Source organism: Odontomachus brunneus, unplaced genomic scaffold (assembly GCF_010583005.1).
Source record: "Odontomachus brunneus isolate Ranch 3 - 2012 unplaced genomic scaffold, Obru_v1 Obru_scaffold_025, whole genome shotgun sequence".
Lineage (NCBI taxonomy): Eukaryota > Metazoa > Arthropoda > Insecta > Hymenoptera > Formicidae > Odontomachus > Odontomachus brunneus.
Window position 1 is genome coordinate 2,118,327 of NW_022639475.1, and position 24,893 is coordinate 2,143,219.

At 44.0% G+C, this 24,893-nt stretch overlaps 4 protein-coding genes across 4 annotated transcripts in view; 1 reads left to right on the forward strand and 3 right to left on the reverse strand.

The window, feature by feature from the left end:
• Positions 1-577, reverse strand: part of LOC116842552 — a 5,443-nt gene extending 4,866 nt beyond the window's left edge. The window contains exon 1 of the mRNA XM_032811926.1: positions 163-577. Within this exon, the coding sequence (XP_032667817.1) occupies positions 163-371 (209 nt within the window). The 5' untranslated portion in view covers positions 372-577. The remainder of the gene's footprint in view (positions 1-162) is intronic.
• Positions 578-3,942: 3,365 nt separating this feature from the next.
• Positions 3,943-5,496, reverse strand: LOC116842525. Its single transcript, XM_032811869.1, has one exon. It carries the CDS (start codon positions 5,494-5,496, stop codon positions 4,045-4,047), a length of 1,452 nt encoding a protein of 483 aa, XP_032667760.1. The 3' UTR covers positions 3,943-4,044.
• A 2,970-nt stretch (positions 5,497-8,466) lies between these two features.
• LOC116842531 lies at positions 8,467-13,445 on the reverse strand. The gene is made up of 3 exons (XM_032811880.1): positions 13,069-13,445; positions 11,747-11,913; positions 8,467-8,767 (listed from the first exon to the last, which is right to left on the reverse strand). Exons 1-3 carry the CDS (start codon positions 13,133-13,135, stop codon positions 8,498-8,500), a joined length of 504 nt encoding a protein of 167 aa, XP_032667771.1. The 5' UTR covers positions 13,136-13,445; the 3' UTR covers positions 8,467-8,497.
• A 7,250-nt stretch (positions 13,446-20,695) lies between these two features.
• LOC116842419 overlaps positions 20,696-24,893 on the forward strand; it is a 31,093-nt gene continuing 26,895 nt past the window's right edge. The window contains exon 1 of the mRNA XM_032811624.1: positions 20,696-21,417. The gene's annotated coding sequence lies outside the window, so the exon portion shown is untranslated. The remainder of the gene's footprint in view (positions 21,418-24,893) is intronic.

Sequence of the window (24,893 nt, forward strand, 5' to 3'; positions counted from 1 at the left end):
GAGAGAGAGAGAGAGAGAGAGAGAGAGAGAGAGAGAGAGAGAGATGAGTATTTTGCAGCGCGCGTGAGAGATAGGAGGCCCGAGAGATTCTTTGGGAATTACGTACGTGATATATCAGGTGTATTCCAGCTCCAGTGATATATTACGTGTATGTGTGCTCACCTTAGCAAAATGGCGATTAAACCCCGGACTTCCGGATGAGCTCGGAGGTAAATCTCGTTCTCCCTGCGGCTGATCATTTTCATTTCGTTCAGTTCGCGTTTCTGGTCTCTCCTCAAGGCGCCCAAATCGTAATCTTGCATACCGTGCGGCGGATCCGCCGGATGGAAATCATTTCTGAGAGTAAACGCCGCGAGAGGCTGGTCGGACATAATGACTGTCAAGCTCAGTATGCGTGTGCGCGCGCCTGTGTGTGTTTCTACGCGGATACACCGGGCGGTTTGTCACATAAATTCGCGGCCGACACGTTTCCCGAATCGTTATTTTTCATGCGATATTTTTCCTACGCTCTATATTTAATCACATGCACGCGCAAGTCTCGCGAACGTGACGGAAAGATTTCGCATAAAATGGGAATAAATCGTATGACGGCAAAAAAAAATTTGACGCAAATAAATTAGCTTTTGTTTTCTTTTTTTATATATGTTGTTGTTTTTTTGCGAAATAAAACACACGAATGTGCACGGTGTACACACGATGTAACGACACGGTATAAATATTGATGCAATCCGCGACGATGTCCAAGCGATGACTCATCACGTCCACGCATACTTGCGGGGATCGACGGAATATAAGCCTTTCTGGTTAACGGTCTTATGAGGAAAATCCGCCAAGGGGGTAATAATATGTACTCGAGTGTTAACATGTATTATGCGTCAGATGTGTACCTCGGCATGACGCGTGTACGATGGATAAGTGCTCATAGTGCTCAAGTGTTCTCAAATGAAAATCAGGGACACTGTTTTCGGCGGTGTAAATACGCAAACTAATATCCACACGGAGACAAATTTCGGTCGAAACAATGATAACGTCAATCGCGAGCGTTATGTAATTCCACCATAAACTTTACACTAAATGACATCTAAAAGATAAAATATATTTATTTGTTAGGTAATGATATATTTAGGGGAGACCGGAGTTTTTTTTATTTGTGTGTGACTGCAGAGGCAAGTTGGCAAAATCGATTATTTCTACTGTTCTTTGACAGATTTTAGAGTCAAACAAACGGGGATTTCAAAGTCACCTTTGACATGTTTAAAAATCTTACTTGCTTAATTCCGTAACTTGTTAAAAAATACTATAAATAACTAGCTTTGCCAACTTACCTTGGTAGCCAACTGGTATCTTCTACTTGAACTAACTAATGCTGCAATTCTAAGCAAATTTTACGAGTAACTCGTAAAATCGTAGCTTACGAAAAAGAAAAATCATAGGTATTGACGAGTTATCATATGACATACGATCCGCACAGAATTGCAGATCTACTCATAAGTTCTTACGAGTCTTGCGAGAATAAATTACGAGTTTTACGATTTTATTTAGAATTGCAGTATTAACTCTTTAGTTTAAACAGAATAAACGATCGCTTCAATGAAAAGCTAAGGTTTTAAGAAAATTTATATATTCTCTTGAACAATATTTGAACAATATTTTTGTTAATATAAGTAAATATGTTTCATCAAATATCCAACATATAAATATTTTTTACTTCTTAGATGTATTTTTCTCTTATAGTATACATAGCTTATTCTCTTCCCTCTTTTTAATCGGAATAAAGACCATGTATATTATAAGACAAACGACCGATTGAGATGTGTGCTTTAATCGTTTACACCTCGTTCTAGAAATCTTTGTCACGCGAATGTGTTTTCGTGCAAATAAATTCCTTGAACTTCCGCGAAATGTATTTTCACGCCGTGACGGATATATTTTCCAAGTAAATTTCCACTTTCTCGCGTAGAAGAACGACGCCGATGGTAATGCTCTTTTAGCTTGTTCTATTTACAAATGGTTTCTTCGTCTAGCTCGTTCTATTTACAAATGAAATATCGGAAAAATCAGTACGTAGTGTATTTATACCTTCGGAATATCGTGCACACGTATATCGCATAACGTATCACATATTTCTCGAGGTACGCGAGATTGCGGTATAGCCTTAAATTATCTTAAAGGAACTACGGTTTTTCTATCGCATTATACATCGCGTACAACACAAACATCATCGGATCGATACGCCTTCAATAAGTCGTTGCCCGCAGGCTGTTATCTATCGATCCTTTTGATCGTAATTGCGCTTTCGAGATACTCGCGTTTTGCGATAATTCCTTCTGGCCAGTTCTATTTACATTTGGTTGGTCGACCTGTTTATTCTCTCGTTGACTAGATATCGAGATTTCCATAATATCTGAGGTATTTACATATTTATCTACGATGAAAGCCTCTATGTAAATAATACTCGGCGCAAAATTGGCGTATGAGAATACGAGTGAAATATTTCGCACGTTCTAACAACATACATATGTACGTGTATATACATATACACACACACTCACACATACACGTGCGCACGTGTGTGTGTGTGTGTATGTTGCAATATACATGTGTTTTTGTATGTATGTGTACGTATATGTGTGTATATTGTATACAGAGTGTATGTATATGTGTATATATGTGTGTGTATATATATATATATACAGAGTTCCAGACTCTCTTCCGCAATTTTTGTGAGAACACAGAACGGACTGAGGTGAACATAAAAGTTCCATATCAATATATCATGCCAATAAATCTCGAGATATTAATTAAAGAAGATTGATGAATGATCACGTGTGATATGGTAGACGAGCTGTAGTAACGTCGTCTGCCGTTGTATACATTAAATCAACTGAACAAAAAAGTTCTCTACCATTTTACAAGTAATCACATAGATTTTTAGATATTAATTAAAGAAGATTTGTATTATCGCGCGCAATTATGTGACAATTTTTCTTCATTAATACCTAAAAATCTACGTGGTTATTTGCAAAATGATACAAGGTTTCTTTGATTTAATGCACACAACAGCACACATCACCAGTGCACACATCACCATCAACTCATTTACTATATCGCGCTCATCACTCATCAATCTTCTTTAATTAATATCCCGACTATTATTGTGAATATCGTAAAACTACATGAAATTTTTATGTTCACCTCAATCCACAAAAATTGCGGAGAGAGTCTGGGATACTCTGTACATATTGCAGCCATTAGCTGATTAGTCGCGTACGCAGTTGTGGAGAGAATCATTCAAGTCCTAAGTGAACTTTTCGGAATTTGCGCGCAAAATACTCACTCTCGGTTCTCATACACATCGTCATATATTAACAACTTAATATGCTACACGTCGTAGAAAAGAAACAGAGAGAGCTTAGCACGAGTGATTGTCGCGTTGTCATCGTGTCGTCGTCATCCGGTATACACAGCAAGCGAATACGGTAATTAAAACGTCCCGGCAGGAAACGGCTGCAGAGACCGACTCCTTTATTATCCAGGGTTTCTCGCACCTCACCGCCGCTGCCGCCACCGCCGTCGTCGTCGTCGTGCAATCCCGCGAACTCAAGTTTTTCCGAGCGCGACTCATCGCGCCATCGGTATCGGATATTGCGGCGACGCGCTCCGCTCTGTCTCTCGCCTTTTTTTTCTCTCTCTCCTTGCTTCCCCGACGGGGGTTTCCTACAGACTCGCGTGTCGAATTGCGCAAAGAAAAAATGCAAATGCCTGAACGCAGTTGCGCGAGCCGCAACAATGAGCAAGAGAAGCTCTTCGCCGCGACGATTGCGTAATCGCGACCGTGCCGGACGCCGAGGACACGTCGACGACGGGCATTCTCGTCTTCCTTCCCGCCGCCGCGACGTTGAGTCGACGATAAATATCGACGAATATCGCTGATTCATTTCTATTGTTGTCTTATTCATTTGCTCTCTCTCTCTCTCTCTTTTTCTCGCGCTCTCTCTTGAGGCGAAACCACTACATGGCAAAAATGAGAGAGAGGAGGTGCATTTACGAGTTGGCCTTTCCCCTGCTACTCTCGAAGCAGCGCAGTTTGTTCGTGAGTTTCCGCCGCAGCTTCTTGTGACCGGCGAGCATCAAGAGCCACAGTATCGGCTGTGTCAGCCGGCACACCTTGAGTATCACTAGATTGTTGAGGCATGCGAGCAGCGAGCCGAAGAACCACGGTGCGCCCATAAGCAGGTACAGCTGCAGGAACAGGAAGTACTTCTTCCGCAACGCGTTGTTCTGACCCCGCGTCGCTATCTCCGTGCTCCTCTGTATACATATGATCTTGTAGGTGGTGAACACGAAGAGCACATTGTTCCAGAAGAGCGTGAGCAACGGTATGCCGAAGAAGTAGAGATTCACCACGATGTTCGGTCCGCCAAGGTAGCGGCGGTAATTCGGTTTCAACGGGAAGTCCTCCGGGATCCCGGGACAATACTCGAGAATGAGGGCGACTATGGCGGGAATGAGGGCGCCACCCCAGGCGAAAAGGCTGTAGAAAAGGAGCCGTCTGTTTTCTTCGCGACTAGTGCGCCGACCAGAACCCATCATCCAACGAAACTTGGTGATGGACAAAGTCATGTCGAAGCAGACGACGTTCAGCCAAAAGCCGGTGGCGTTGGTGAAGTACTGCAGGACTATCCACAGGAACACGGCGAGATTGTCAGTCATCGGGCATTCGCATAAGTCGCAGTAGCCGAGTAAGGTCAGTATGCAGCCTTGCAGTAGCAGGCAAATGTTGTGACGTAACACCGCGCGATTGTATATGCTCTTGCCTAGCTCCGGCAAGGACAGGTAGACCGCCACGACGATGATGCAGAGGACGACGTGCGCCACGTTGGTGTCCATGTAAGTCTGCGCGCCCCAGAAGACTACCGCGCGCAATCCATTACCGCGACGAACGGTTTCCTCTCCCTTCTTCCCCGACGCGTTCGTTGTGTCCGTCGACGTCCTGATCCTGCTGATGGTCGTCACCGTGGTGATAGTCATGGTCTTCATTTTAGTTTTCGTGGTCGTCATCAGCATCAACGCCGCTGCATCGTCTTGGTCCGCGTTCGAGCTCGAAGGACACTTGGCCAACACCGACGTGCCGTTCGTCATTTTCTCGACGCAGTACTTGTTGGATGCGGGTGCGTAGTTACGCAGAAGGTCGTTATCCGACATACTGATATCCTTGCGACAATTCAAGCCTGGCACAGCGATCACCGTGATAATCTCTCGCTCTTGTTGCATTGTCCTCCAGGTATCGCCCATCATGTAGCTGAGTCTGTCTGGCTTCACGTGAACGCACTCGAGGTCTTCGTTGAACGCGTAACCGGCGACGCAGCACTTCCTCGGCGGCGTGTCCCTCATGACCCGATATTGAATGGTGCTCATTGTCGGATAAGTGACGGCGGTCGAGATGACACATAGGAAGTAAATTGTGACACCGGCGAACGATCCCGTTGTGTGCATCCTGTCCAGCGAACCTCTTCGCTCCGACTGCAACGTCTCGTCTCGTCTCTCTCTCTGTCTCGGTGTTAGACAAGTCGGAACCGACCGTCGTCGCCGGCGGCCGATTGCCGGCGCAGTATCGCCGTTTTTCTTCTGCTTCTCCGCGTAGACGTAGTAGTAACGTGCGCGTCAACGTCCAGCAGTATTTATCGCGAAAAACGCGCGATGGTAGTAGATAAACGTCACCACCACCACTGCTACCACCACCGCCATCGCTGTCATCATCGTGAGTTGCTAACATTGTATGCGGTTACTTATCGCAATTGAACCTCCCTCCTCGATTATTCGCCCGGGCACTGGTCATCGTGTATTAAAGTAAGATAACCAGATTTCCCAGTCCCAAATCTGAGACTCTTCATAAATGTTTGAAACGGAGCAGGGAGGAGAGGGGAAGTGACTAAAAATTATTTATATGTACATATGTATATAAATTACTGATAAAAATGTTTATTAAGAATAATTATCTGGATGATAAACCAGCCAATTGTACTTAACCAACATTTTTCTCAGTGATCTCAAACTTTTTGATAATGAAAGCCTATCGCAAAGAATAAGAAACTATTGCTAAGATAAAACTTATGTTATTCTCTCTTAAAATTAGAAAAAAGAAACAAAACTATTGTATTTATTAGAGCTGTGAATCGTCTTGAGAAGATTTGTCTTTTGTCTCACAGGAGGATTTTAAGAATCCTCCAAACCGCAATGAACAATTTGACCGAATCCGATATACCCGATAGCATACAAAAAATATAAGGACAAAGGGTGGAAAACCGGCATTGTCCCGAGAATAACGAAATATTTGATCACCTTAACTAAAGCCTCGATCGTTATGACGAAATCGATAGATCTTAGAAGAAGTAAACATTTGCAAATTTTATCGTTGGCAAAATAGCGGCTAGATTGTTCTATTTAGATGCTGATCGAAATGGGAGGTATTGCTAGCTCATTTATCAACGTAAGCTTTTTTCCTCCCTTTTTCTTTAATGTACATGATGCGTGTATATGCACATATGTGTATGAGAGTTCCACATTATTTCATCCACATTTACTTACTAACCTTCCGAGAAATATTTATTTATCAATGTGGAATATCTTTTACGTAGAAATCCAGTTTTTACAAGACTTCTATAAAGTACACACAGTCAGAAGAATATTCGTATGAACTCTGTATCAATTTGAAACTTATATCGCCGAACGCAACGTCAGTCGAGTGCGAGAGCTCGTGCTCTTTGATTTTCTATTTCGACTGTTGAGGGACAAGCACGGTAAATATCTGCAGCGCGATGTTACGAGAAACGGAGTCGACTTATTGACTTTGCGGTCAATGAATCGCCAGCAACAAAGAAATCTCGTGTATTTATGCGACAGTACTAACGGCCACTTTGAACGCGCGGTCATGGCGCACGTGTGTGTGCCGATTGCGCAAACTGTGTTTCTTCCTCTAATGTCATATGTTTCTCGGTATTCGCAGTGGGCAGCCCAGGGGCGAAGCGCGCGAGAAACGTTCTAACGTCACGAGGAGTGCAATTGTTACACGTAATAAATCCCATTTTATTCTCCTCGGACAGCGAAGATGCCGGAACAACGGCTGGACACTGCTGAGCGTCGCGGACATCTGAAGGTGTAAGCATCGCTCACTGTGGAAGGGGACAAGGACCAGGAAAAAAAAAGTGAGACAGCTGAAGCGACGCTTTAGAGCTTCAGTTGAAGCGGAGATCACTGATTCGTATCGAAATTCCGAGACATTTGGCAGAGCATTGAATGCGAATCGTGACGTTGAATTTTACGAAGTTAGCCGCTTAAGTTAATGATTGCCGAGAGAGATGGACGAGAGATAAAGTCCAATTTCAATAGCTATGTTCAGCAGAGAAAGCTGATTCACAATTGTCGTAAAATTTGTGAACAGATTCAGCAATCAGAATTGGCGCGCGCTCTTAATCTAAAAGCGTATATCGATCAGATTCATGAATTTTATAACAGTCGCAAAGTAGTTTTCTCTGCTAAACGAAATCATTGATTTCTTTCAATCTCATTTTTGCCGAGATTGTTTTCAATGTTTACGATTCATATCAGTAGAATTGAAGAAATAAATATTTATATTTTTTTTTTCGAGTTTAACGACTTTGTTTCGGTGTTTTTTTATCTCCCATGAGATAAGATGATTCTGACACTGTTTCTACTTTTCTAAGTATGTTAACTATTCTCTATTCTCTTTAACTATTCTCTGTCCCAAGTCTTTTCTTTTCCGACTTTACACGAATGATACCATCTAAACAGAAAAAAATTTATAAGTTAAAACCCAACCACTTATCATGTTTCTAACAAATTTTTGCATATAATCTATATTTTGTTAATTTTGCTAGATTACGTGCGCAGTCGATATGGTAAGGCAGCGACTCCGGCATAGAATATCGATGTACGCTAACAGATGGAGCCATATGCGAATAAGTAACAGTCGGTAAATTTGATTTGGACGTCAAGCGCCACTAGTGCTCTGCTCCTCCGCAGCAGCAATTCGAATTCGGTAACGCGAATCTTGGAACAGGTGCAGCGATTGAAAGATGTAAATACAATAATAATCAAGTGTGCGCTTAATATACTCGAAACATGATGACGAGATAGACAGCTCGTAAGCAGTTGGAAGCACGAAGAATGGAATTGCGAGACCAACGTTGTAGTCTACGTTACTAACCCACGTAAGTTTTCTTCTCAATTTGATTTCAAGCTTTTCTCTTCCTTCCTTCCTTCCTTCGATTCTTGGCTTGGAGCACTTATAATCGCGCGACCTCACGTCATTACTCGACAAGCTTTTCTCTGATTTTGTTACAAACATTTCGAACTGTCGCATTTGTAAGATGTTCTATCTCGCGAGACACGAGTAAGTCGATGAATTGTTAGATTAGGTTAGCCTGATCGGGGGAGAGGGCAGGATAAATTGTAACTAGACGTTTTATTAACACTGTCACGATGGATACATGATAACGGTCAGGACAGCTTGGAGCGTGAGGGCCAGCAGGAGGTCGATTTCTTTGATCGCTAGGTCGTTGGCAGTACCGGTACCGGTATTGCACAGAGGCTCCTCGCAACAGGCGGTGCAGGCGTACAGCTTCGTGCGTTCACCGATCACGATGCATCCCGGGTCGCATTTGTTCGTGCAGTTCCTCTCCAAGGACCACGTTTGCGGCATGGAAGTCGAGTTCTCGGTACTAGTCGTATAGGAAAAGCGTTTTACCTGTGAATTTCAGATTTTCCTCATTATTCGATATTGTCAGGATGAGAAAGAGAGAGAGAAGGGACACACATTTAGTCACATTTAGTGTGTAAGCGTGTCACAAGGGTAAGGAAACAGGAACATAAAAGGGAAAGGAAAGAGGAAAGAAAATTAAGCGACAGTTTATGGATGATATTCATCATTCGATCTTGCACTTGAGATTGTCTCAATTTATCTTACGATGCTGTAAATTTAAAGTAAACTTGAGATGATTTAAATACACTTAGGATTTAAATATATTCAGGAAAAATTACATGGTGATGACAGCTATGAGTTTTGTGTGTAGAATTTGTATATATAATTAATGAATTAATTTGTATATATAATTTAATGAACTATTTTGTACCTATTGCAACCAAAGTTGTATAGCTGCGAGAATTATATAGTAACTGTATGTAGTCCTCGTAACCATTCAGCTTTAGTTGCAATAAACATAGAATTTATATAAATTCTTTATAATTTTGTTATTTAGTAACTGCTATATTCAGTAATTATATTTAGTAGTCCAGGAATAAACTGTCAGTAAGTTCTATTGTAACGATCGAAAAGAGATCGTTACGAAAAACACAAGAAACGCATAGGACCGCGAAATGGAGTGTTAAAGGACAACGCGTCTTCGAGAAAAATAAACAGCGAGACCGCCGAACATCTGCGACACATAGCGAAGCAAGCGTGATTCGCAGATATAAAGCGCCGCGAATTCATGATCGAGATCAGATTCCGATCCGCTCTTCAGAGAGCACCGACTCCATACAGCTCCTGGCAGATTTCCGTGCGCGGATACGCGACCGAAATCACTCCGCTGTCGAGTCACGGATTCGTGACATCAACATTGCTCCTCACACCGTTCCGTGCGATTCTGTAACTCGTTATTGCAGTTAACGACAGTCTCGTTATCGTTGTGCAGCTTTTCTACAGTACGAAAAAGCTGCGCAATGATAACGAAATTGTCGTTGACTGCAGTAACGAGTTACAGAATCACACTACTGGCAGGTTACTGCTCGCGGATTCGCGACAGCCACCACTCCGCCGTCGGCTCACGGATTCGTGAGGCCGACATTGGTAAACTACCGATATCCGCAGGATTTCTCGGCCGCCGAAGGGCCTGGAATCGACACACCGGAAGGGCGCTTAACGCAACCTTCATACCGCAAACCGGATCTCGCTTTCGTCTTAGCACGAGCGAGATCACCTCGTGATCGAGTCGCCGTATGCGAACTCGTCATCATAGATTCGGAAGTTGCACTCCGTTGCAACGCGACTTCGACATCGCTTAAGGATCCGCGTCAAGATCACGTTCCCGCGAGTCGATCTCCGCGATACTCGTAAACGATCTCCAGAAGAAAGATCGGACATACTCCGTTACCGCAACGCATAGGCGCGTCCGCGGCACCGTCTTACCGCATCCGCGATCGTGGTAGAACGAGCCGGCCTCGTTCAATTACAAAGAAAACTCCGATAGTTAAGGTTCCATGTACAAGGGCAGACTGTCGCACCGCATACACGGAATCGCACCGAATCTCCGCGAGAGGAGATCGAGGGTACCGCCACCCGGGCAGCTCCACTGCACGACTACCGATTGACCGCTTAACACTGTGCTGCATCGAAGAGCAGCTACAGCACCGAAAGAAATTATAAACGAGAATTAAAGAGGCGAGAAGTCGGAAACGTCACAGACGAACGCGCGAATACGCGACAACACCACCGTCCGCGTCCCGCGCATCGCCGTTCGCGAGTCATCGCATAAACAAAGCGTCTGACAGATAATACACAAACGACCAAAACCAGCGTAGCCACACCTTATTTAATTTACTTGTACACATCAGCTGATTAGTTTAAATATATTATTAAGTTTGTTAGCCAACAACTGTTTCTAAATTATTCCGCCTACCACGAACCTGAACCGACGAGCGATCCGAAACGCGACGCATCGCGGTTACGCTATCTTGCTAAGAAACGTAGTAAAAGCTAGAAAAACATAACAAGTGCTTTAGTGATACATTTCAGTCCCTAAAATATAAATAGTATACTGAGGGAAAAATTATCTTAAAATCAACAAATATTTCTTTGATGGGTGCCATTAATATATTTACTTAAATCTAAATTCTCTTTATTTAAATTTAAGTAAATATGTTAATGGCACCCATCAAAGAAATATTTGTTAATTTTAATGTAATTTTTCCCTCAGTATCATAAATAATACGAAAGGATAGTGAATTATTGTAGATTATCGCTTTATTCCTCGGTTATAAAGTTCTGCAAAGTAATGTTTACTATAAAATTCTTTTCGTGTGAAAATACTATGGGAAAAATGTTTGTAACGGCAATCGCATAGAGAAGTAGTTACTATAAATTATGCGATCAATAAAACTATTTTCTTGTGAAATTGTACCGTTAGTGATAATAACCTTACATGCATATTAATACTATTTTCGTGTTAAGACAATCGAGAAATATGGTTAAGGTAAAAAATAATTACAACTTGAGTTAGATCAAGCATTTCTTTTCTCTCAATGTAGCTGTCACTGCCGTGTCTTTTTCTTCAAGTGTACAAGATCGGACCATGTAAACACGGAAAAAAAGATATGAACAACTAACAATAATTTGCTGTGTTAGCCACTTTTTCTTTCCTGCAAGAACCAATTTCTTTACTGAGATAACAAAAAAATCTACTCTTGCAGCAAAAAAAGTAGTTAGAACAGTAAATTATGTTTAGTTGTCTATCTGTAGCAAATTTGCTGCATTATTCACTTGTCTTGCTGTACGAGCGGATTTTCTTGTTATCATAGCAAGGAAATAGATTCCTGCGGCAAAGAAAAAGTAGCTAACATAGCGAATTATGTTAACCGTATATAGCAAATTAGTTTGCTGCTGCAGCAAATCCTTTTTTTCCGTGAAGGCAACTCTAAGCGTAGGTGTAAGGCGCCTTCGCGGTCTTACCATGCAGATCCTTTTGTCGTCCATACACTTATGCTTGAAGGAACTGAAATTGCCAGTTATATTTGAACATCTGTCGCCGTCGTCCATAGTGTCGCATTGATAGCACCACAAGTCATTCGCTCTTTCGGAAGCAGCGTGCGTTCGATGCTCCTTTGACATTAGCTGACCTATTTTCACGATAACTCCAGTCGTGTTATCATATACACACCAAATGGTACAAGTGAAAATGTAGTGGAATCTATTTTTGTTGAAAGTTCAAGCAAATTTCCAATTGTTACCCGCGGACTTGATTATTGCAACAAAAATACTCCACACCTTACAAGATAGTTATTTTGTTTTCAGACCCTCGGATTCGCGCATGTCGGATTTACTTCACGCTTCGGGTCTCTCGTATTTATTTCATAAGCGATCGTCGATGAATCGTCGCGAAGATAAGTGAAAACGATTGTGCTCTCTCTCTTTCTCTCTGATCTCATTAAACCGACAAATATCTTCATAATCTTGAGATTACATAGCATTAAACGAAAATAAGTTACAAAAATATATTACTTACAAGAATATATGAGTACAAAGAAAAAAGTCTGTGTTCTTTAAAAAGTAATTTTCATCAATAGAGAGCACAGAATACTGGATTGAGAATATGTTTTCAAGTGTGTTAGTTATACTCCACAGGTTCTTCTGTCCACTTGGAACTAATCTATTCACTAACAATCATCGTTTCATAATATAAGCAGCGGTAAATAATTTTGTTAGAAAAACGATTTGTAGAATCGTGTGAAACGTATCGATGCGCGCTTAGTAACTTATATTCCTTGAACGCTATGAACTCTGACTTGAAGTCTAATTATATCGAAAATGAAAATATTTCCCAAGCAACGAAGGAAGTTGTTCTCTTTCTGTGTATCGGCATAATACGCAGATCCGCGATTAACACCTGTTGGGTTAAGTCCGAGCGAGTCTATTAAATCTTGAGCACCCTCGATTGACGTTATCGCGGTCGAACAAACTTGACCAACGTTTTCAAGTATCACAAGCAACATTCCATTCTGGCGTCATGCCAAAATAACGAGTGCCAGTCTCGAATTACAATGCACGTAATCCGAAATCCGCGTTTCCTCGCATTGCTAGCCTGACGGCTGGGAAGGGGGGAGGGGAAAGAGAGAGAGAGAGAGAGAGAGAGAGGGGGGGAGGGGTATCGATACCGTTCGGAACGGCGCTCGAAATCCGACACTTGGGTGAGCGACGAGGAGTCGCGTGACCACGAGCTAATGTGACCGACGCCCGGACACACAAGAGAATATTCGTGAATATTCCACACTCACCGCTCGTAAGAGTGATCGTCGCGACCAGCAGGAAGCACGTGGCGGCGACGCGTACGTGGCCGTTCATCTCGTCGGGAGCGTGTTCACTGTCGACGGCACTTGGATATTCGGCTCGGAGCGTGTCGCGACGCTGCTTCCCGCCGTGCGAATCGCATCCTCGCGATCTGCCAAGGGAGATCGCGCGCGGAAGTCGCGTCAGCCCCAGGCGGTGGTCCAAGCGAGCGGCTGGATGTGTGCTTACGCCATGCTGCCAGCGTCACCGTCGGCGCCTGCGTCGCCAGGGCGTCGGGCTTGCTCCAGAAACCTCGAAACTCACAAAATCAATATTCGCAAAGGTCGGAGAAGGGTGATGTGCCCCGCCGCGAAAGCGAGGGCGACTGGCCTGAATTGATGATTTGAGAGGCGCACACTTTTGTACGCGCACCTGGACCAGACGACTCGTCTGGTACTCGGGAGGCATATGTGTATGAGTTTATTACTTGGGCACGCCACATGAATGCGAACGCACGTCCATCCTCCGATCTTCACCGTTCGTCGTCGCTCATTCTCGGCCTACGTGTACGCCGCCGGATGTTGGAAACGCCGTCCCGTCGTGTCATGTTTAGCCACGGTCAATTATTGCCGATAATCGCGCAGTTGCGCCGAGCCGAGATAAATGCGTTTCGTCGCTTATCGATCGACTCGAGGTCCTCGGATGCTGCGAAACCTTCGGTACGACGCGTCTATGTGTATTCTCGCAGAATGGAATGTTGCAATGTTCGAGTCTCTTTCCCTTTGTAAATTCGACGAGAAATTCAGGGATGGTTTTTCCAGGGCAAAAAGCGAAGAGGCGAGAACCTCTGTTCGTCGGCGAGGAAATTGATCCCGAGTTTATCTATTTTTATTTATCTTAATTTGATACAAGAACGTCGTCATATTTTTCATTTCGTTGTCGCCTATTGCTCTGAATATATGGCGTATACGCGTGCCAGAGTCGCGACTTATCGTTATAAGTGCAAGGTAGTGACATCTGTCGTGGAGGAAAGCGATAAGAAAGCGAAGTGTATGTGTCGTTCGCAACTCACGATATCATCCGCGAGAAATCGTCCTTTCCCCTTGAATCTCCCACTCGCGGATCATCGAGCGATCGGGCGAACAACGTGCGAGTGGAGTTGCAATTCGCAGGCTGGAATTTGCCGTGAATCGTAATCCTGCGAAGCGCGCGCAAACTATCCGTGGAAATTGCAGTCGTTATACGAGTGCCGCGAAATTGAGTCTGCCGTGAAACTCGCACTCTGCGGCCTTGCGGCCATGTCGCTACGGTGAAATTCTTAATCGACTGCGCTGATGGATAGTGTTCGGCTAACTTGATGCACGTCGACGACGTCGTATCCAAAGTGCCGGCGGCAGTTGTGTAACGTTGCAGAGTCACGCCGCGGCGCTCGTAACGCGAAACCTCGTTTCGCCGATTTGTTACCGATTTTTCAACGTTTCGTCGGGAACGAAATCGATGTGAGTGGAAACTCTCGATCGTACACGCATGTTTTTCATGAATTACTATTATACTTCTGTCAATCAGGAATCGCGCGAAAATGCAAGAATCATACGGCTTGGAATTTAACCGAATGTCTGGTGAAGTATCCGAGTCGAAATTTTGACCCTATGTTGAACCTTGAATTCTACATCGCAGTAAGAGCTAAGAGAGCAAAGTAGATTTAATTCTAATAATATAATTTACTCCTACTTTGATCCTTATGATGTCTGAAATTTCCGCTTTCGCTTGCTTTTGCGTCAAAGTAGGTTGTAGGTCATAGTAGGATCTTCGGAAGTAAAGTAGCGAACCTCAGTTGCGAACCTCTATTGAAGTCTTAGCTCCTACATAGAATACATGTATTTTATAGAATTCAAGATTCAACATAGGGTCAAAATTTCAACTCGGAAATGAGTGTCAATATCGTCAAAATAGGTTTCACCTAGATTATAGATTAAGTAGACTCAAACTATTTTTAAGAGCGTCAAAGTAGCATCAAAATTTTGTCAAGGTAAAGTTAAAGGTTCAAAAGAGAAGTTAATGAGTATCAATATCGTCAAAGTAGGTTTTACCTAGACTATAAACCGTCTAAGTAAGCGTAAAGTATCTTTAAGAGCATCAAAATAACATCAAAACTTCGACTCGGGATATGAGCCCGAAATTCCAGTTGAAATTACCAGAATTCTATTCAAGTCGACAAGATTTTCGGTTAAGCAGAACTTGCGTGCTTGCAACTTGTGCGCGGAAATTTTATTCACTCGGACAGAATTCTAATAAGTTCGACTGGAGTTTCTGCTTCGTTCACATATTGCACCAGACGTTTGGTTGAATTTCTTTTTCCGCATATATCACATTGATGATCAAAGTGCCGAACGTGATGGACGAAAGTGGACCGGCACAGTTTATGAATTGCGATATCGCGAACAGCGTGAGATATCGCTCGAGGAAGTAACGCTTCATTTTCGCAACGACACATTCGCGCGCAATGCGATCTCTCGGATTCCCCGTGGGACGGAGGGAGCTTTCCACAATATCGATCCTTGCGAGTTCTCGGACACGACGTGACAAGAGCGCCCGGCACACACACAGCGGGCGTAATTCGCTTTCCATTCTTCCTTTCCCTTTTATTTCGCGCGGGACAATATCCATAATGTGTGCCTGACGCGATACACCCGACCTTCGGTGTATTACGAGATTAATACGACGTCCCGAAAATGAGCGTAATTCCACGCTCGCGATATTACCTTTCCAACCAGCCGGGAGCAGCTTCCTCGCTGTCTCGTATATGAGAATTTATTTTACTGTAATTACGTGCCGGGTCTGCGCTAATTTCCAGCCGGAAATACGATGACACCGTGCGACGCGATAATGCGGCCGGTATAAATCGCGATGTGAAACGTATCTTTAATCATAATTGCGATAATTGCCGATAATTAAACGCGATATAATAAGTGAAAGGGGGCGAATTGTTACCGCGCCGCGGCCGGTTTAAGTGCGCGAAACGCATTCTTTTGCGAAAGCGCGTCCAACAATTTCAGACGGTGAATTCACTATAGTCTATTGCACCTGCACGTTGCAGAGGTGAATACCCGCAGGGGAATCGATTTCAGGTTTCCCAGACAGCGACTGTTATGGGCTTTTACCAGGCCTTTCTCGAGAAAGGGAGTGAATATCAACGAGAATCGCGAGTTGACGTCGTTACAGAGTGGAACGAAGACTCCGACAAAACGAGAATGAAGGTACGATAATAATGTAATCGATATGTAATGTAATCCGTAACGATATGGGAGTACGCGAACTGCCGCCGTCGTGTTCGGCCGCTGCGAAGTATAAAATTTTGATATTTCCAACGAGAATGTCAACGATGCTTTACAAATGTCGATGACACTCCCGTGTCGTTGGACACAATCGATATACGTACGTACGTACGTACGTACGAGCTTAATATCAAACGGATTTGGCACAAGAGATAATCCTTCTCGCGCGCCGCTATGCATCGCAATCGGACACGTGGAACAAAAACGGAGCGCACTCCAGCACCGATGACGGAACTCGCCCAGTGGCAACCCGAGTCGAAATTTTAGCCCTATGTTAAACCTTGAATTCTACAACGCAATAGGAGCTAATTTAGCAAAGTAGATTTAATTCTAATGATACAATTTACTCCTTTGACTCTGATCATGTCCGAAATTTCCCTTTTCACTTTCTTTAGTGTCAAAATAGGTTGTATTATAGGCTTCAAAATAGGTATTGAATGGAATAGTGAGGCTGAAAATAGGATCAAAATTTCGGTTCGAGTAGATTAAATAGAATCAAAATAAATGTTGAATGGAATAGTAAGACTGAAAATAGGATCAAAATTTCGACTCGGGAAGTTTACTCTGTAATTTTGGACGACGATATTGTTATCGTCAGGTATGGTGGCGCAACTATTTCATCTCTTATCTTCTTTCTATGTCTTCACGATATTATTTCGATCGTGTATTGCGATATGAAAGAAATATATTCTTCCTCTCATTCATACGTTTTCCTGACTTCAAGAGTCAAGTCGACATCTTGCATCTCTACGCGAACGTACCGATTTGTGCTCAAGATGGCTTCTGTCATCAAACTCTAAGTCCAATCAATGATTCAAAATCGTCATCAGTCAAGTATTATTTTGTAGCTTACTATTGAATCCGGTTATAACACAACCAGATTTATGTATGGGCCAACCATACTGTCTTTCTCTGTGTAGTAAAGGAGTTGATAATCATCTAGAAAAGCTAAAGGGAGAAAGTATCGCGCCAAGAGAAAGAGAGCACAGATTGTATGAATCTTTTCGTGATTTAGTCGACAGATCGGACCGCAGTCCACATCAGCAGACATGTTTTGATATATCCCGGCGAGAACTATCCGAGACGAATCGCACACAGAGTAACTTCTTCTGAAGAAGAAGAAGAAGTGGCAGACTCGCTTTCTCACGACGTGAGAAAAGCACCGAAGAGAAATGTCGGGCGATAAGTTTGTAGCTCTAATATAATTTTACGGGTCGTTTCACAGCGAGACTTTCGCAGTGGGTGAAAATTGTTTACGACACCACCGGCTCGCGTCGCGCGCGTTCACCTTGTTACTTATTAAATCGAAAGGAAATACTCGGGCAGTGCGCGTGCTTACGCGCAGAGACAGCGATATCGCGTCGCGTTTGAAGAGATATGAAAGGAAGAAATGAGAGGCGAGTCGATCGTCGCAATTTCGAATCGCTTTGCGATTCAATAGCCGGCATTCATGGCCCGATCTTACATCGCCTTGAGTTCTTGCGACGCTGTATTGCCAATGAAGTGATCCTTACAGCTTCTCCTGAGACGAACTTGAAAGCAGCGACTTGGAAAACTCGCTCTTCAAAAAGTAACCCGTTACCATTTTGAAAAAACTGCTCTGCTACTAAGGAGTAACTATGGAGTCGTTACAATCGTATTCTTCTCACGAAGTTTTGAAGATCTTTCTTCTTACGATTCGCTGCCAATCTCCTTCCATGCACGCGTATGGAAGGTAACGGACACTTCGTGTGCAAGACAACGATGATAAGTGACGAGATTATATTCGCGGCCGAGAAAATTAAATTGCGCCGCCGTGTCGCCGACGAAAACAAAAGTGCCGTTGTCAAATTGTTGCTGTAAGAAAATGAGCCGTAACGGTAACGGCGTTACAAGCAAGGGCGTTACTTGGCAACTCGGACTTAAGACGATCTCAAACACAAGATCGGGCCATGAATACCGACCCATGTCACGGCAATTACGACACACCCGAATGTGACACTCTCGCTTTAATAAACCACGCGTCCGTGCGTGACTTTCGGGTCGCATGGTCCTTTGAGATGCGCACATAATACCGGCGCAGCACCGTATAAGCCTCCTTCTCCGGAGTAAAGCCGTTGACATCCGTCATCCCGTAATGCGCATTACTACTAATCGGGAAGAGGTGCGATAAACGACTGTGGCTCGCGGTCGGGAATTTCAAACTCGTAATACGCTTAAGCCCTCGCAATGCACATCGCATCTAACGCGATTTTACCATTTCCCTTTTGAGCGCTCGCTCCGTCCAACCTCGCCGCTGGACGTCGCTGAATCTCTTCTGCGTTTGCTGCCGCCGTCGCGCAGCTGATTGTGCAACTCGTTATTGTCACTTAACAATCGCATAAAGTTTCGATCGTCGTCGCGGCAATAAACATCGAGCGGACGGGAAATTCTGTGAGCGCGCGATAAGAGCGCACGTCGTTTGTGTAAATAAATGGCGAGCTTTGTCCACACAGGCCACATCGCGCTCTTATAACGACCTGCGCGAACTTGTTTCCTACAATTTTTGCTGACAGAAGCTACCGCGTCCCACGCGGTATCCTCACGGAGCGAACGATCGGAGCGTCACTCCACCTCAGGAGACAATTTCTGCACGCGTCTCTTACTTCCTTTTTACTTTTCTTACTTTTGTTTCGTGTCCATAACGATAAACCCTTTTGCACGTCTCACTTGCGCCGCTGTTAGATAAAAGCGCCTCACAATGAGCGTTATTATCTTCAGCGTACATTTTGCAACGACTTAGTAATGGCTTTTGAACACTGAAGCACACACAGTGCTGACAGTTAAATTCGATTCGAATGCCTCGAAGTTTATAACAGTCGCCACGTGTGCGCCCGACGAGATAGCGTTTCGCTTTGGTATCTCCGGCTACACTGTGGTCATGTTGAATTAGTCTCACTTGGCGCAACAACGGTGACCTAACAATCGTATAAAGTGCCAGCTTCAACCGGCGCTGCGTTTGTATCGCAATAACACACGCGCGTGCGCGCTTATCGCGTGTACAATAAAACGTTAAATAAAACACGCAGAATTCGACCACACTTGCACCTTGTTGGATATTTCAGGCTGGATCGATCGGATCCTTGTTGCTCGGTGATTAATTAATGTTCCCGGCGCGCGAGCTGGTCTCTCGCAAAAACCTCCTCCACTTTAGAGAAATAGCGCAACACGGAAAAAGCAGTGTGGTTGCCCATAAATCGTTAGTTGTGCTAACCTGATTCAACAGTAAAATATGGAACAATTAATTATGTGTTTGCTGCAGTTATAAAGCGACTTCTGAACTATTGGCAGTGATGATATCTGCCCGGACAGCACAAATGTCCAAAATCGAGTCATAAGACGTCTTTAGGACATCTTTAAGACAATACCTTATAAACTTGTCTTAAAGACATCTTACGACCCGATTTTGGACATTGTGCTGTCTGGGTGTTGCTCCATCCAGACTGTATCCATGGTAAATGTCATCCCAATCGATTTCTGGTTGTCACAAGCAGATCATGCGCAGCTAGATTGATATAGTTGATGCACTAAAGTGACCGAGTTATATCTATAGATTTGTCATATCCATAGAATAGACCGCGCACTTTTACGAGGCGGCTGATAACAGGATTGAAGGACAAAGATACGCTAAGTCAAATGCTTCTCCTGTCACATGTAGTCTAGAAGTCTAGACTATGACTAGACATGTAGTCTAGAAGTGTGGTCTAGAAGTAGACGACGTAAAGGAGAAACAAAAGAGAGAGAGAGAGAGAGAGAGAGAGAGAGAGAGAGAGAGAGACTAACGCATATTGACCGTATGTGTCTTTTCCTTCGCTTTCCCCACTAACTGGACGGTTAGCCAAGAGAATCTTACTCTCTTATTGATGTTGACTTTATCCCTCCTATAGCGATGCACAGCTTATTCTATGTATATGGAGCACCACATCAATCATACATCTTATCTTTCTTTTTTCCGCGAACACGATTGGCGATGCGCTCGATATGTTTCTCGACGGCGCACTCTGCGAAAGAGTGTTCCCGCTCAAGTTTTCAAAAAAGCAACACATTTTCCTCTTCCTCAAGACTCGTTTCTACGATTCTACCCATAATACGAAAATACATTAAAATACATTTTTCATTCCAGGCATATTAGCGGACGTCCGTACCGTGGGAGACGGCTTTGTTGTCTCGTCTAGTCGCCTATGCAATCAACTTTCCACGGATAAACGTCCCAGCCGGCTGGCATCGTTAAATTATGCTACGGGGGTGTCAGTGTTTACACCGAAGCAACACGTGAAACGGTCTCTCCGCCGCCGCCGCCGCCGCCGCCGCCTTCGTAGCCACCTCCGCCTCCGCCACCGTCGCTTCTACCATCGCGCTCCGCCATCCCTTGACGAGTCGGGCCACCCTCCGGATCCAGCGGAATGTACTTAAACGAGAGGAAGGTGCACGCGTCGATTGGTTGGGCGCAACCGGGTCGATGGCGAGAGGGGCGCCGGGTCGTTCTCGGGAAGCTCGTAGTGCCGTTCTGACTACCGTCGCGGCAGGAACCCCAGCCCTCGTCATCTTCGTCGTCGTCGTCGTCGTCGTCAGCTTGTTCTCACGCCGATGATCGCCGCGGTCTCGCGGAAACGCGTCGGCACGAGACAATCGATCAGCGATCTCACGTTGTCGGGATCGGATCGACATTCTGAGCTTCTCTACACGCTAGACTTGGACGCAACGACCGTCGGTGATCGAGCAGCGAGCATGTAAGAGCACCTGGCGCTTTCACCCTCACGCAGAGAGGTGCAACGAGCAGACAGCGGAGGTCGTTACACCGAGAACCACCGATCGACCGCATCGAAGAGCAGCGAAGGGCGCCGATACACCTCGCTGTAGGTGGTGTGTGCGATCGGATCATTCAGCGGCTTGTCAGCGGATCAGCCAGTGGCTCGCACAGTCGGCTCGTGGACGCGGTCGTGTTAACAAACCAGGAGGTCAACACGTCGTCCTCCACTTTGTTCTCGTGGCTGACAAACTCCGGTAAGTGTGATTTTCTCGTTTGCTCTGTTCACGCTTCAGCTCTTCGCGCCGTTTTGCATTGTTTACCGTTGAGCGGACGGACCGGCGGACGGATGCGCCTGGATCACCTGTGGCTTTCGAACGTTTCGCGAGATCCGGAGATTTTTTACGATCGGAGCCTGAGCCCGAGACTTCGTCGTGCACATCGCGTTCCATTCGCGAGCCTCGATTCGCGCAGTTCGATCCGCAACGTATTTCACGAGCCGTATGCCCCGCGCGGAAATTGAATGCGATTGATTACCATATGGAAACTGCCAAGTGTCCCGATGGAATTATGTATGAGTTGATTTAATCATAAGCCCAGGCTAACGGCGGTCGACCGCGGTTCGCCTCTTCCTGGCTGAACTCCGGGCGCAAATTAACGAGGCATTTGTACATTTGTACGGGGTGTTTGAGAACTAACTAAACGCCCGCTATACCGTTCAGCTTGATGGTCACGCGCGGCGCATGCATTACGTGTGTGCAAGGGATTACGCGTTAATGTTTCAAGTTCTGATAACAAAGCGAGCGTTTATCTCGATGAAGCACCTGACAGAACGAAAAGGTAATGATGAGCGGTTAGCAAGTCGTTTGAAACAGACTAGAATCCTAAACATGGATAAAACTTACCTAGACCAACTTTCCAAACGTTATCGTTCTTAAAGACATATGTTTTGTTTCTTCATTGTAACTTTCGTCAACTTCAATTGAATTGCAGAAACGTTAATAGCTTCATATTTCTCGATGTTTCCTACACTGATTAAAGAAAAGCATTGAATTTCGATCATTTTCATTTCATAGTTAGAAGCAAATGGAAACGCGCTGGGTAAACCCATGTTTAGGTTGTACGTAATTTTTTTATATGTCTGGGATTCCAGGATTAAAGTGAATCATTAAAAATGTTTTCGAAATGAATCGACAAAAAGGCTGTTTCACCGTCCAAGTAACACAGTCTGGCTATTTTTTCTGTGACAGCAAAAGTGTGGTTAGTCCTGTCAGTCTTAATTACAGCTATTTAATGGCAAATATTATTTTACTAGATTTTTAACTCTGCAAAAACGCTACGATAGCTAATAAAAAAGTCAAAATATAGCCATAGATATTTTAGCTGTATTAATAACTATAAAGTCGTTATGATAGCTATCAGAAAAATCAAAACACCGCAGCCATTCAGTTACATTAATTGGTGTGAAGTCGCCGTGACAGCAATAAGAAGAGCCAAAATCCAGCTACAGATATTTTAGCTGTATTAATGGTTGTAAAAACATGATAACAACTACAAAGAAAAGTCAAAACTAGCCTCAGCCATTTTGTCACTTTCGAAATTAGAAGTGAATAGCTGACAAGATGGAAGCAGTACTGCTGACCGACTTGTAAAAGTTCAAAAAGTTCAAAAAATGTATCGTTATTATCAATTTTATATTAAATATAGCATACATTAGCAATGATTAGGCAGCTTTATGAATTTATTTTCGTGCTGTTCAATCCTAGTTGAAAATACATTATTTTTAATTCTCTTTTCAATATTTTTACGTAATTTTTAAATTCAAATTTAACTTTCATTAAATATTAATTTACATACAAAAAACATTCCCCGTTTATTAGTTTGCTTATCTTTATTTTGACTCTGCCATTACTACAATGTAGCTATGATCAACCTCTGTACAAAAAGCTGTGCAGCCAAATGGCTGCGACATCGTTTTCAAAAAAATATTGTCCCACTTTTACTGCTACAAAAATTTGCTTTGTCAAAACGTCATAATAACGTTGCGGTGTATAGCTGTGCTAGACAAAAGTGCTGCAGTTTAAGCTGCAACAATATATTATCGCAGCCGTTTTAAACCTTCATGTGCTACTTGGACGATAATCAGTAAGTGTTCATTGATTTTCAACGAAGGAACACATTCGATTGCCCCGTCTTATTTCTCACTGATTTTGATCAGTGGGAGATAAAATTCAACTGCAAAATCCGTAATACACAAATTCGTTATACGCTACATCAAATCCAACTCTGTGCGTAGTGACGATAGAATTAACGGCCTCAATGTCAGGAACAGTCGCTATTATTAATTTTTTTTTTTTTCAACGAGATTTTACCGTGATTACGGTACTATAATTATAACTGAATCATCATTGTAGGTACAATATTTCAGTGAAGAGTAGGTCGATTATACTTTGGAACGAATGGACGGTGAAAGTTCATGGCAAAAAGAGAGCGTCGCGTTTGTTAAATGATCCATTATAATGCATTTCGTAATTCATTCTACAACAAATTATATTCCTTAACTAACTGAAAACGTTAAAACGCGCGATATTGCAATTTTCGTACGCGCGTCGAATATGCAAACACTCGGCCGAAATGAGCGGCGATTTATTGTGATTCTGCGCATACACGCACCGAAATGCCGAATACGCGAAATGCAGCATTTAAACGGAGTCAGAAAGAGAAAAAAGCGAGAGAAAGAGACAGAGAAAAATAGAGAGAAAGAGAAATAAATGTTACCGCAACGGGGCGTTACGCGTAATCTTCGGGTATAAATCTCCATCTGGCTTTATTCGGGCCTCTTAAACGCAGTCCTTCGACCGTCCGTACTCTCACATATGGAATAAAAGAAAATACCGCGTACACAGTGGCGGTCGCGCGACAAAGTGAAATCATATCGTTCGTTTACGTCGCAAATCCCTCCCGGGAAAAGTGACCTCCGAAAAAAGAACTGGGATTTAAGCACGTTGGCCGAGACGACGCGACGCTGCCGCGAGGGAAGAAATATTCGCGTCGCGAGCTGGCATCTCGAGTATTTAATTAAGCCCCGTGACCGCGTGCTTGTCCTTGCGCTTTGATGCCTTCCTTCGTCAGCCACAGCGCACACTCGGACAAGAGAAACACATTTCCCAACTTGAATTCGAACTTATTGTTCCCGATAAGAAGACGAGAAGGAACGTGATTATCTCTCTCTCTCGGAGGCGAGCTATTCGCGCGAGCCTTATTCTCGATAAGGGGATAGAAGCGACTCGTTATCGGTGCGCACTGGATGAGGAACGAAAGACTCTCACACTTGATCTCGGAGAAACTTAGGTGAGATTAATTCCCGTGAGAGATCCGATCGTGAAGATTTATCGGTCGCGACGAAGCGCGCGAGAAAAGTTATCTCGTCTGCTGTTGCTGGGACACGCAACCCATCGTTTTCTCTCTCCCCTCCCCCCCTCTTTCTCTTCTTCTCTCTCTATTTTTCTCCTTCTCTCACGATGGATACTCTGGATGTGATGCAATGATGTTTGCGAACGATAGTGCGAGTGTAGGCGCTTCTCTTACGTAACGTCGCGTTGAGGGCGCGTTTTTCGCGTAATTACACGGCACCCGAGTGTCCGTCAAGACCAGAGAGACCAGCGCGCATTGTAGAAAGAATGGGAGTTTAACGAGGCAAAAGGAACGCGCGGGTCGGAAGGAAGGAAGGAAG